The sequence below is a fragment of the Corvus cornix genome, chromosome 1 (genome assembly GCF_000738735.6).
Source record: "Corvus cornix cornix isolate S_Up_H32 chromosome 1, ASM73873v5, whole genome shotgun sequence".
NCBI lineage: Eukaryota > Metazoa > Chordata > Aves > Passeriformes > Corvidae > Corvus > Corvus cornix.
Window position 1 is genome coordinate 109,431,032 of NC_046332.1, and position 12,760 is coordinate 109,443,791.

At 36.1% G+C, this 12,760-nt stretch overlaps 1 protein-coding gene across 1 annotated transcript in view; it reads right to left on the bottom strand.

Annotated features, from left to right (window-relative positions):
• The window catches only part of CFAP47 (cilia and flagella associated protein 47), a 278,885-nt gene that overhangs the window by 164,892 nt on the left and 101,233 nt on the right, over positions 1 to 12,760 (bottom strand). The window contains exons 41-44 of the mRNA XM_039552038.1: positions 10,371 to 10,438; positions 9,112 to 9,257; positions 3,278 to 3,386; positions 2,138 to 2,364 (exon numbers count right to left, since the gene is read on the bottom strand). Coding sequence (XP_039407972.1) covers positions 2,138 to 2,364; positions 3,278 to 3,386; positions 9,112 to 9,257; positions 10,371 to 10,438 — 550 coding nt within the window. The remainder of the gene's footprint in view (positions 1 to 2,137; positions 2,365 to 3,277; positions 3,387 to 9,111; positions 9,258 to 10,370; positions 10,439 to 12,760) is intronic.

Here is a 12,760-nt window from a genome sequence, read left to right on the forward strand (position 1 = left end):
ATTATTTGTTTTACTAATTCTAATTATTTAAACAATCAAAACAGATCTTTGTTCCTTCCAGCAAGGAAAAGAAACAGTAAAAACTTAGTACAAAAGCAGCTAGGACTACTAGCCATATGTATAGATGGGTTGAGTAAAAAATTATAGCACTAGTAACTGATTATGCATATCCAGTTCGACTCCAAAAACACAGCCCATGTTTATTACTGTTTTCTAGGTGACTTCTAAGGTGACTTAAGTAAACATGACAAAAATTTACAGTTTAGAGAGACTAGAAATCATGCAATTATTTAGTTATTTAGTCTTCAATTTGACAGGTAAAAAATGGATCAAGTAGTACTAATGTAAGGGTGTTTTCTCTTCTGTCCATCCATTGCCTAACATGATTATACCTGCAGGAATCAAGTAGAAAGGTGGAATAGAAATCCAAAAGAGAATAACAGATTTCCAGATATTCTGGATTTAACCTACAACATGTGTCCCAAAGGTTTTCACGAGCCTAAATAATTCATTGAACCATGGGAGCTGTAGATGGGCTTTTTTCCTTTATTTCTTTTTTTTTTGTGAGGAAAGGGGAGAATTTAGACTACCTAAAACTATACATCAGCTCCAGTTTTCACTGCAGAACACCAACCCCCCTCAAAAAAGGTTTCTCCAGTTAATGCCACCAGAATTCCTACACTGCCATTTTTAAACAGATAGTTGGCACGAATTTATTACAAAAAGTTAATAGGAATATATTTCATAATTTAGTCTGCATAGTGGATACCGAGATATTTTTAATGTGTAAACTCTTTGCTATGCCAATAGCAGAATTTCTCCCCTGTATTTGTCACAAGCAAATATAAGACTTTCTGTTCATGGAACAAAATACTTCCTTCTGCACATTAGTTTCATTTCTCACATGAAAATTTATTCAGTGCTATTATCCACCATTATGTGTTTTATAATATAACTAAGATAATTATCCTCCACTCTTCCACAGTACATGTAGTTTTAGAACTCACATTGCATCTTAGCATGTCTAGTGGTGCAAGGAGTGTTCCTGTTACATTCTGTCTTGATCCCATCTACAACTTCAGAGCAGTTAGGATTTTCATTAAGTATTGCCTAGTGACTGTGATATTAAGGGACTTTAGTTATGAAAAGTCAATAAAATGTTACCACAGCAGTGGATTAGCTATAATCCCAAAGGAAACTATTTGAGTCTAAGAGGACACAATTACAATTGTTGTCCCACTACAAATACACAACAGATTAAAGTTACGATGTAACATTCCCTCATTTTATTTGTTTTATATTACTTTTCAAACAAAAGGCATAAATTTAGCAACATCAAATCACAAGGGAAAGTTTTTTTCCTCTTAGCACTGGGAACCATACTCAGGGAACTGTCTAACTGGAAAGCTGGAATAACACTGCTGCCCAGCAATTGCTCTGAGGCCAGGTACCATCAGGGCACAAGGGAAACTAAAACCCAGAGTGTTGCTATCATCCATAGGAGGCTATACTTGAATTCTTCATAAGAAAAAGCCTTGTTTATTTGGCAATGTTACTATTACAGATTTATTCACAAGTAATAACTGATTGTTTAATGGACTGCCTTGGAGGACTTTTTGTTTCTAGTTGTTGAAATCTTGGGAAAATATATATAGGTTGGAATGCTACATAAGAGGGGAGCTATGTCTTATTAGAAAAACTTGTGGTGTTCCAAAACTATATTGCATTGATTGCAAGACAAGAAAAGTCTATTGGTTTAAAAAAAATAAATCCCATTTCTTACAAAAATATCCATCATGAAGGACACTAACACAGATACCTATTACATACAATATGAAAGCTTTTTTAATTGACAGGTATTTTTCAGAAGTAAAGTAAAATGTTAGTGCTTTACTTAAGTGCAACCAAGTTTTCTTAAAGGAAGGACATCATAATAGCATAGGGTGACAAAGTAGCTTCAGAATGAACAAGTAAAACATTGCAGTGTCTGAGGGGAATTGGAATTAGTAACTGTCAGATTACAGATGTGTGAGAAAAAAACAACTTCACACCATTTCCTGAAATATGAAAACAATTCAGTCCTACAAATCAAGGACAACTAAATTTAATTGCAGCACCAGACAAGTGTGTTTCTCACCTCTACTCTGGACAGTCCCAACAATGCAGTTGCAACTCGAACACTGCTGCTCTGCAGAGTCCCAGTCATCAACCTCCTTTCATACTCAATAGCTGACATCTGCTGCTGTGCAGCAAGAGCCAGGGCTCTCTCTCTTGACTCATTGATCAATGGAATCCTCAGATTTTCCTCCAGAGTCTGACCAAGTCCACATTTCAAATATAAAACTGGCCGTACTGTGCTTGCATCTGTTAAAAAACCCAAACAAATGAAAGAGCAAAACAAAAACAAAACCACACACCACATTTGTCAGATTCTGGTGGAACTTCAGAGTTTTTAAAATTTCTAACCTCCAAAGAAAAGTCAGAATACAAAATTCCACCAATGTTTAGTTCCATGCTATTTATCCAGTACACGCCATTTATTACATATAATACTTTATTTTTCAACATAATAGGGAAGCAAAAATTAGCAGACTGAAATCCAGCCCAAAATTTAGCTAATAGAGCTAAGAAATAGCTAATAAATTAGCTAATAAAAAAATCCCAAACTTCAGCATTACTACTATTATCACAGTATTAAAAGTTTACCAAAGTCTTTCTGCTACCTACACAACACAGCCATGGTTTTACCCCTCTAGATGATATTAGATCCCCTCTAAAAGAAACCTCCAGAAATTATTTCAAGTAGCAGCTACACTGTTTCTGAAATAGGATTGACAGGAGTTTATCCCTGGCTGTTTGAAGGCAAAAGCATTGGCATATCTGTCAAATCACATCACTGCACATAAAACTCATGTGTTTTAAAACTAGAAAAATTCTAGATAAAGATTACTTGTCCTGGTTCATCTGGCTAGCAACCTATATTCAGAAGAAGAAAATTAGAAAAATTATGAAAAAGTATTTATGTACACTATGTTGAAAACAATACAAGAAAGGTGAAGATCACCAACAACCAGCTGATGCTCTGAAGAGAATGTACTGGAAAACATTAGAGGAAATATTGCATATTTCAATTACAATGTATTTTTTACACTTCACTACAAACAAGTTTTTTTACCACATGTACTTGATTAATCCTAAGAAAAATGCATGGAAACAAAAGAACATTTACAAAAAAAAATTTGCTCTATTTTACTCTTCTCCCTTCTATTCACTGTACCTTCTGAGGTATCGGTAGCACACAAAATATTTGGACTATCCAATGCAGGCAATTCTGAAGGCAAAGGTAAATCACCTATTCCCTCTATCAGGTATACAAAGTCTCCAATCTGCAACACAAGGACACACATCCACACACATCAGAAAGCAACTCATGCAGAACAGAAGGCAAAATATCAAAAGTAAAAGCAAAGGTATCCTAGTAATGCCGAAGATCTGACCTGTGCAATAATTTATATATTCAGGAGACCTGGTTTTTTAAACTATGCCTAAATAGAAGAAAATTATTATTTCAAGCCATGCTGTGATAATAAAGTAACTTTAATTGAAAATAATAAATCTGAAAAGTCAAGAAATTTCAAAAGGCAGAACCCTTTTAAACTCCTCATACAATTTAATTGAATAAGGGTACCCTGACCCATAAATACAGAAAAAATGTGAATTCTTCCTATGTGCTACAGTTACTTCTAATTTAAATATGCTCATGATCAACCTTCATTGCTCTTCACCACTTAGAATTTTTTTTAAAAATGTTTACAATAGTTTTGAGCCAGAAACATTCCTCTAGAAAATAAAAAAGAGCAGAAGTCAAGGCAGGTTGGCATCATGTACAAATTCTTTAAAAAGAAATAAATTTAATAAATCTTAATTATTTCAATAAAAAATGGAAAATTTACAGAAGCTTGAAAGTAAATATAAATATGACCTAGAACAAAGAAAGACAGTCATTTTTCACAGAGGAAAGGATAAATTAACTAGCAGAGAAATAACACTCTGAATTATAGGTGGAATGAAAAAAATAAGGTGTAAATGAAAGACAGAAAAGTATTTTTGAGGAAAAGAAAACTCGCTGAAAGTACTCCAAATTAGAAAGTCCACAATCAGAATGGCTCAAACTAAAAAGATATATAAGTTAGGTACCATTTCTCTATCTGAACTAGGCAGGAGATTTAACACATATACTAATATTGCTTTGATAACTTCTTTGTCTTTACCACAATTTTTTTTCAGACAATTGTAGCTTCTACTGATTGCAAGATAAAGAATTAAATGCCTCCACAACAACCAATATAATTTACACAGTCAGTCTCTCTTTATTTCCATAAACCATATTCTGTAAAACTCTGCCCTAAAAACATGTATTCTGTCTTTGATTCTTCATTCCAGATATGAAAGCAATAATTTAGTTCTATAATTTAGTGCATCTGCCAACCAATACAATATTTTCCTTTTAATACTGCTCAGTAACATAAGAAAACCCTGTTTTTCCCTTTGCCTACATTTTTAGTTTCATCAGATATTTATGTTAAGGCTGAAAACACTGCAATTGTATTTCTGACCCAGCAGAAGGAAAGCTATTCAACTTTGATGGCATTTTCTCCCTTTCCTTGATTCAAGAGCTCACACAAATCTTCCTTGAGAAGGATTAAAGAAACCTGCAGCAAAACTGGATTCCCACACACAAATAGCCACTCCTGGGAACCAATTTAAAAAGGAATTATTCCTGTTTGACACAGTGATTTGGCTCCATAAGGGCCCTTAACAAGCTCACAGCACATACAATTAATTTTATGAAGGTGCTGGTTGCTGGGATGCCATTCTGCTATCAGTTACTTTTCCTGTCCTTGCTGACATCAACATGCTTATAGGAAGGAACAAACTTCCCTAATTTCCTCTTGGCTTTGAAGAATTGTGGGGGTTTGATCTCCACAGAATGCAAATCCTGTTCTCTTTCCACTGAGCTTTTTTCCTGAGGCTTTGGAACAGAATGGGTATTTCAGTGTACTTTGAGAGTTTAACTCTCTTAATGGTTTATACTTCCATTTTCCATCAGCTGCAAACAGGACAGCATCAAGACTGTGTAGGGTTTACTGTTAATGAAAATAGTTAATAAAGGAGCTGTTGAACTATTTATCCAATCACATTGCTAACTGATATTTCAAAAGAATAAAGAGCTACTAGAAATTTTCTGTTTCTCAAGCAAGCCAGTAAGAGAAACAGATAGCAAAGTGTTCTCTCAATAAACAATATAATTTTATATTAGACATTTAGCTGTAAAAGTCTGGACAAGCACTCTTAAACTATGATTTAATATATTATTATCATTAAAAATTCCACATTGTTCACACTTAAATTAGTTCCTAGAAACAAAGATATATTTTAAAAAGCAACCCAGTTATGTTTAACAATATGTAGTAACATCTATGAAAGGACCTATGTTAAAAATCTGGAAAATATCCATTTCAATTTTTCCTAAAAAACAATGAAATACTGAAACAAATCCTTTGAGGAATGTTATAAATGGCTTGTACTGTCATTTCAAACCTTATAAAAGTGAATATAAAGATTATTTCAAAATAAGGAACATCCTTGAGGAAGCCAGAAACTTTGAATCAGTGTATCCTCTTGCTGTTATTACAGATATAGAGCTGCTGCAGTGACAGATAGGATTCCTAATCAGATTCAAGCCTAGTGATTTAAATCTCAATACCTTTTTCATTGATTGTAGTGAAGGAGCAGACCTATTCTGACTAATATTTTGGTCTGTTTGTCAAAAAGGGTAGGAAAGGTAGGTAGGAAGAAATCACAGAAATGCTAAATTAAATTATTTATTAGATTTTTTATATATCACAAGTCCATATTTGAATGACACAAGACTCTTCATTGTGTAAAGGTCATTTGATCATCATACAGCATGGTGGCTGCACTTTGTCAGTTAGATAATGGTATGACTGAAATATTGCAGCCATATATACAATATTTAAGAAAGCCAAATTCTTCCTGTGCCTATACTGTACAGCTCTAAAATAATGTTAGCTATCTTGCAGTTTCATCTTTCCCTAGGAGATTTTATACAATTCTTCACAAATTATGCAATCATGTAGATGGAGCTAATTTTTCTAACCTGAGGTTCTGCATATCAAAAATTTTGCACTTTGAGGAGACTTTAAATGCATCACATCTACTCAGCTAAGCTGGAAGGACCAGGTGTTCCAGAAAAAGGTACCATTCAGGACTTAACAGCAGCTTCTCTGAGGCATTAATGCTTCCTACTGTGGAAAGGTCAACTAAATCTTTGTTAAGAACAGTGACCAGTAGCTAGGTGTCTAAATTTACTTCTACATCACCACTGGAGGCAACACTGGGGCTTTCAGAAATAAACTTTTCCTTTTCCACCTGAAGTATGACCATCCTACAACTCTGACCACATCTCTTAGATTAACACTCTTTCCTTAACATGTCTCAGTTTCCCTTCTCTTCACTATATTATTTAGCTTTCAGGCTCTATTCTTTATGTAGCAAGAGCCTACTATTCTCAGCCAGGGTGCATACTTCTGCTTCTAAGAAAGAAACAAACAGGTAAATTGTCAATAGCGGAGATTAAAAGGGTATAAAATCACAACAGGTAAAAGGAGATTCTTCTCAGATTTGCTCCCAGACAGCAGTAGGCCAGGTTCTTCCTTGTCTGGAGACTGCATCTAGATATTCCATTGAATGAAACTGATGAACCTAAAATTCTTTATGAATGTACTGCTGTTGATGTGTATTTTCTTCCCTAATAATTTCTCCCTTTGAATGATGCTAGGCACTGGATTGATTTTCCACTGAACCATCCACAAAGATTGCTAACCTCTGACATGAGGACATTAATACATTCTCTTTGGGGGGGATTCCCTGGTGTCAACAAGGCATGAGCTCACTATTTCAGTGTATTTTCAACAGAAAATCCCTCTTCTATCTCTGTTAATTTTCAAGAAAATCAAGATAACTGTACACTCTTTAAGACATCCAGTCATAGGGGTTTTTTCTTTTAAAAATGGCCAGTATTTTCAAATACTGGACAGAGTCAGAAAGACAGGCTTGGGCATCATTGTATTAGTCTTATTTTCCTTTATGAACAAGATAAAAAAATTAAGCTGGCCAAATGGCATAGCCAAAGTCACGTTTAAACATTTAAAATCCCATCAAATATACAAACAGCAGACACTAGCAGAAGTTCCATGTTCTGTAGAAGGGAAAAATATGGAAGATGAGAATGTGCAGGAGAGAAAGAAAAAGTCATTTAGTTTTAGGTGCATTGTTACAAATCATCAAAACATGGCAGAGAGAAAGGCAGAGGCATGTAATTGCACAGAGGGAAAGCTGAAACACAGATGCAGTGTTATGAAAGTAAGAAGCAGAATGCAAGCCTTGAGATTGGCCACACATAAAAGAAGATTAGAAAAACAACAGGGTTTTGAAAAACATTGACAGCCAGAGACAAAACACAGTAGACAGGTTAAAGAGGTGAAAAGATGAACTAAAGACAGAAATAAGATTGTGACTTCTGAAATAAAGGATTACAGGAATATCAAGAAGCTGGATTGCAAGGTTTTAAGTTCTGAAATTTGATCAAAATCAGATCTTGGTAATTTAATTGAATTTCAATTAAGTATATATGGCAAAACCTAGGCTACATTAATCAAGAGAGACTGAAAGGTTGTGGAGTCAGTATTCATGTACAGTCTTTTCTGAATGGAACTCTGATTGACAGAAAAATTTAAAAAGAGACAGTAAGGAAAATTATTATTCTATTTTGATAGCATACCCTAAATACAGTGATAAATAAATGGAGAAGTACAGAACACTAAAGTCTTTATCCATTCCCTGCCTATGCATTATTCTTGTGCCCACATCAAGAGAAATTATTTAAATTTCTTTTCTTTTCTGAAGTTCATATGCCTAGAAAAGCCACCAAAATAACATTCCTTGCAGTATTACTTTTTATCATTTAATGATTTTAAAGTGAAAAGTTGCCTGCAGCATTTCATAGAATTCTAATTATGCAGAGATTAAAGGACAGTAAACTTTGGTTTAAATTTCTTAGCCGAAGCCTGAAATCTAATGTAAATCTCCAACCAACTTTTTAAGACACTTCATCCTCCGCGAATTATAGAAATACTATGTTTTCATGGAAAAAAAAGCAGAAAGAGTTTCATTTCCAAACACCAGCACATAGATCACATCTTTATAATTACACATGCATGCAAAGACATTACCTTAAAATATATACATAATTAATTTGTATCTTCATAGAATCATAGATTATGCTGAGTTGAAAGGGACCCACTAGGATCCTTGAAGTTCAACTCTTGGCCCTGCACAGGACCATCCCCAAGAGTCGTCCCATGTTCCTCGGAGCATTGTCGAAATGCTTCTTGAGCTCTGTCACGCTTGGTGCAGTGACCACTGCCCTGGGAGCTTGTTCCAGTGCCCAACCACCCTCTGGGGGAAGAACCTTTTTCTAAGATCCAACCTAAACCTCTCCAACACAACTTCAGGCCATACCCCTGTCACTGCCACCACAGAGCAGAGATCAGTGCCTGCCCCTCTTCTTCCCCTCACAAGTAAGTTGTCACTGCAGTGAGGTCTCCCCTCAGTCTCCTCCAGGCTGAACAGACCAAGTGCCCTCAGACACTCCTTGTACAGCTTCCCCTTAAGGCCCTTCACCATCCTCACGGCCTCCTCTGGAAGCTCTCTAATGGCTTAGGGTCTTTTTTATGTTGTGGCACCCAAAACTGCCCCCAGCACTTGAGGTGAGGCCACCCCAGTGCAGAGCAGAGCAGGACAATCCCTTCCCTGCCTGGCTGGCGATGCTGTGCCTGATGCCCCCCAGGACATGCTTGGCCCTCCTGGCTGCCAGGACACTGCTGGCTCAGGTTCAAGCTGCCCTTGATAAGGACCCCCAGGTCCCTTTCCACAGCGCTGCTCTCATTTACCCTATCCACACATAACTGGCAAATGTCCTGATTCTTACCTGACATGATAAACACAGAACACACATTCTATTCTTACCTTTTCATTACCCAGAATGACAGTGCAGTAACGCTTTTCCTGATGAAAGGGAAGGAAGTGAATATCTAAGGCTGCAGAACCTTTCCCTTTCAAGAACAGTTTTTCAATCGGACTGAAGAACTCATGCAGGAGGCCAGATTGATCAGCTGTTAAAATAAATTTAAGTGGATGTTTAGATACAACAGCATAGGTTGTAAAATAAAGTAGTGGCATGAGTTTAAATATAAGGATACTGTATACAGCCTCCTGTAGCAATCAGTATTTAAGGCACACCTGTAATCAGTAATCAGTATTTACAGTGACAGTTGTGTAGATGTGCTGCAACATTGCATGCTGTATTATTTAAATACATTTTGCTAATTACCTGTGTTCTTATTGTGTTCATTGAAACAAAACTGGGGAAAACAGACAGTTCTCAACATTAAAAACTCCTTAAGGAGGTACAGCCTCTAAAAAAAGATCTACTTACATCAGAAGGAAAAGTATAATTTACTGCTATTGAAACAAAGGATCTCACTCTTAGAGCAGCAACTATGTCTGAAATCCTCTACCACAGGCAAAACCTAAATACTGGCACACGGGCTTTTCTACACTGCTTTCACAAAAGCATTATGCTGAGAAAGAATCTCAGGGCTGAATCTGGCAGAGTCTGGCTTTCTCACTGTCTGTTTTCCATCTGCTAAGCATATTTTGACAATGCAGAACCAGACCTTCATTCAAGCTTTGCTGGCTGGGTTTCTAGGCAGGACAGCAGACTTAAGAATACGTGTGAAAGTTAAAACAGCAGAAGTGAGTGAGATTACATAAGAAAACTATGCCAGACTCTGGCCAGATAGATAGAACTGGAATGGGACAGCCACAACTTCTCTGAGTAACCTGTTCCAGTGCCTCACCATCCTCACAGTAAGAATTTCTTCCTCATATGTAATCTAAACCTGCCTTCTTTCAGTTTAAAGACATCACCTCTTGCTCTATCACTACATACTCTTGTAAAAAGTCCCTCTCCAGCTCTCTTGTAGCCCCCTGTAGGTACTGGAAAGCCACAATAAGATCACCCCAGAGCCTTTTCTTCTCCAGGCTGAATTTTTGACTGTAATACACAATTTAAGGCCAACATTTTATGAAAACTATAAATAATAGTTAATGAGCATATCCATAAATAGTATTTATTGAACATACTTAGATGTCAAAATCTTTCTTCTGTAGATAATCTCATTTCTCCTGTAGTGAAACATGAGGTATTGTATAGAGGTACTTACAGCAAGTGTCTTTGTTTGAATCTTCAGGCAGTGCACCATTTTTTGAATTTAATATGTTATTTTCAGAACTAAAAGGAAAAAAAATAAAGCAATATTCTAAAGCTATACATTTCTGTTACTAATCAATAGCTTATTTCCCCTTTTTATTAATAAATACTTCAATACTAAAAAATACTAATAGATACTTTGTGGTTTTTAACACGAAAAAAGCCCACCAAAATAGACCACTATATTTTGGAACCATTTTCCTACCAATAATGTTAAAAACCACCTCATTTACTTGAGGTGGCTACAGGAACGACCTATATTAACTAACATTGCAGTTAATCATTCAAAAGAAACCTAATGTAATCAAGGATTTATCTAAAGGAGAAAGGGATGACTCTTAACCTAAACACCTTCACTCTGTTCATGACAATACTGATTTTCAAGTGTATTTGAAAAGAACAGATATACTCAGAAAAAAATAGCTTAGAATAAAATCTCCTCTGAACTCCCATCCCCCAAAGCAAACTGTGCTCCTGACCATCATATTTTCTTCATGTGACTTTATGTAGTTTTCTCTCCTTCTTCACTTTTCTACCATTGCTGACAGGTGTTAAGATTGTGCAGTTACATTTATGGAAGGAGAGTTTTGCTTAATTTACAACAAGCACAGAGCTCAAAGATGCTGAAAACAATACTGTAATGTATCTCAAAAAATACTGTGAGTCTCAGCTCAAGACTCAGATTTAATAATATTCACACATAAAAGTCATTCCACCCAGCAGTAAAATTTGATGAACCAGCATATAGTAAACAATTATTACATACAGTGTTTGATGTTGGGTCTTTCAAAATAAATAGGTAATCTTGCTGGGCTAAGAAAAAATCACAACCTTAAATAAATGGACTTGTAAAATTCTCAGAATATGTTATCCTGGAGATTTGTTTTAATACCTATACTTAAAGATCATTTTTCAGACAGGAAAATTATCTCTGAGTTATATGCATACAACATACTATTTATTCTGTACTTTACAAATAAGTATCTCACATTAAAAAAAATACGAATTTTATAAAAAATGTCATTTCTTTTAATACTTTTTCTTTGAATGAGAATGTGAAGTCATGCTTGCAAAAACAGAAACTACAGCAGAAGAATCACTGTAAAAGTAAAAAATAGCTCAAGAGCTGCATGAAATAATAGTAAGAATAGTACAGCTAAATACATTACATTTTTTCACTGGTGTGAATTATACATTGAATAAGTCCTATTTTCAGATCTAAACAACTGAGAAACTCATTGGACTGATTTAACACAGTATTGAACTTCACTCAATACCAATTTTTTTCTTACACCAATGAACAAAGCACTTGCAGGTAAGTGATGGGAAAAGAAAACAAATGTGTGTTGTGGAAGACGAGAACATTGTGTCTCATTCTTCCATAACAAAAAGAAATAGCATCTTGTTCAATAATAAAATCAAAAGGAATAAAGTTCAGAAGGTATAAGAAGCTTGGTTATGTTCCAAGTCTGGTTCAATACATCCTCTTTCAATACACAGAGAAATAAGGAAAAAGATTAGGCAGAAGAGCTTAAAGCTGCCATAAAATAAGTCTACACAGACTGTTCACTGCACCTGGGTCAGACAAATCCCTGGGATCAACAGAGAATGTGGAATGAATGGCTCAAAAGCAGCCCTGTGGAGGAGGACTTGGGCATATTGGTAAATGAAAAAATACACACAAGCTGGCAATGTGCACTCACAGCCCAGAGAGCCCAACGTGTCCTGGGCTGCATCCGAAGTACCACAGGCAGCAGGTGAGGGAGGGAACTCTGCCCCTCTGCTCTGCTCTGGTGAGACCCCCACCTGCAGTGCTGCATCCAGATCTGGGGTCCCAGCATGAGAAAGACGGGAATCTGCTAGAGAAGCTCCAGAGGAGGGCCACAGAAATGGTCAGACTGCAGGAGCACCTCTCCTATGAAGACATCCTGGAGAAAATAAGACTCCAGGAAGACCTTATTGTGGTCTTTCAATATTTAAGGCCAGGGCAGAGGGAACTGGGGATGGGGGGGAGAGGAGAGCATCTTCTAAGAAAGAGAGAGAGACCAAGCAACTTCTCCAACTGCCCCTCATTTGGTTTTGGTTTTGTTGCTAACAAAGCAAGGTTATTTAACTGTTCATTAAATGAACAAAAAGTTGAAGAGTATGTTACAGGTGAGGATGGGTTAATGAGGGCACCTCTCAGTTGCCTGGTTGAGGTGTGAATATTTCCAATTCATTCCTGCTGTGGTTTATTCTAACCAGTTCAAATTAAAATCACAGCTTGGATTGGAAGGGATCTTAAAGATCATCTAATCCAATCCACTTCCATACATTTGCATCAGTAAGAACCTAGTATCTGCT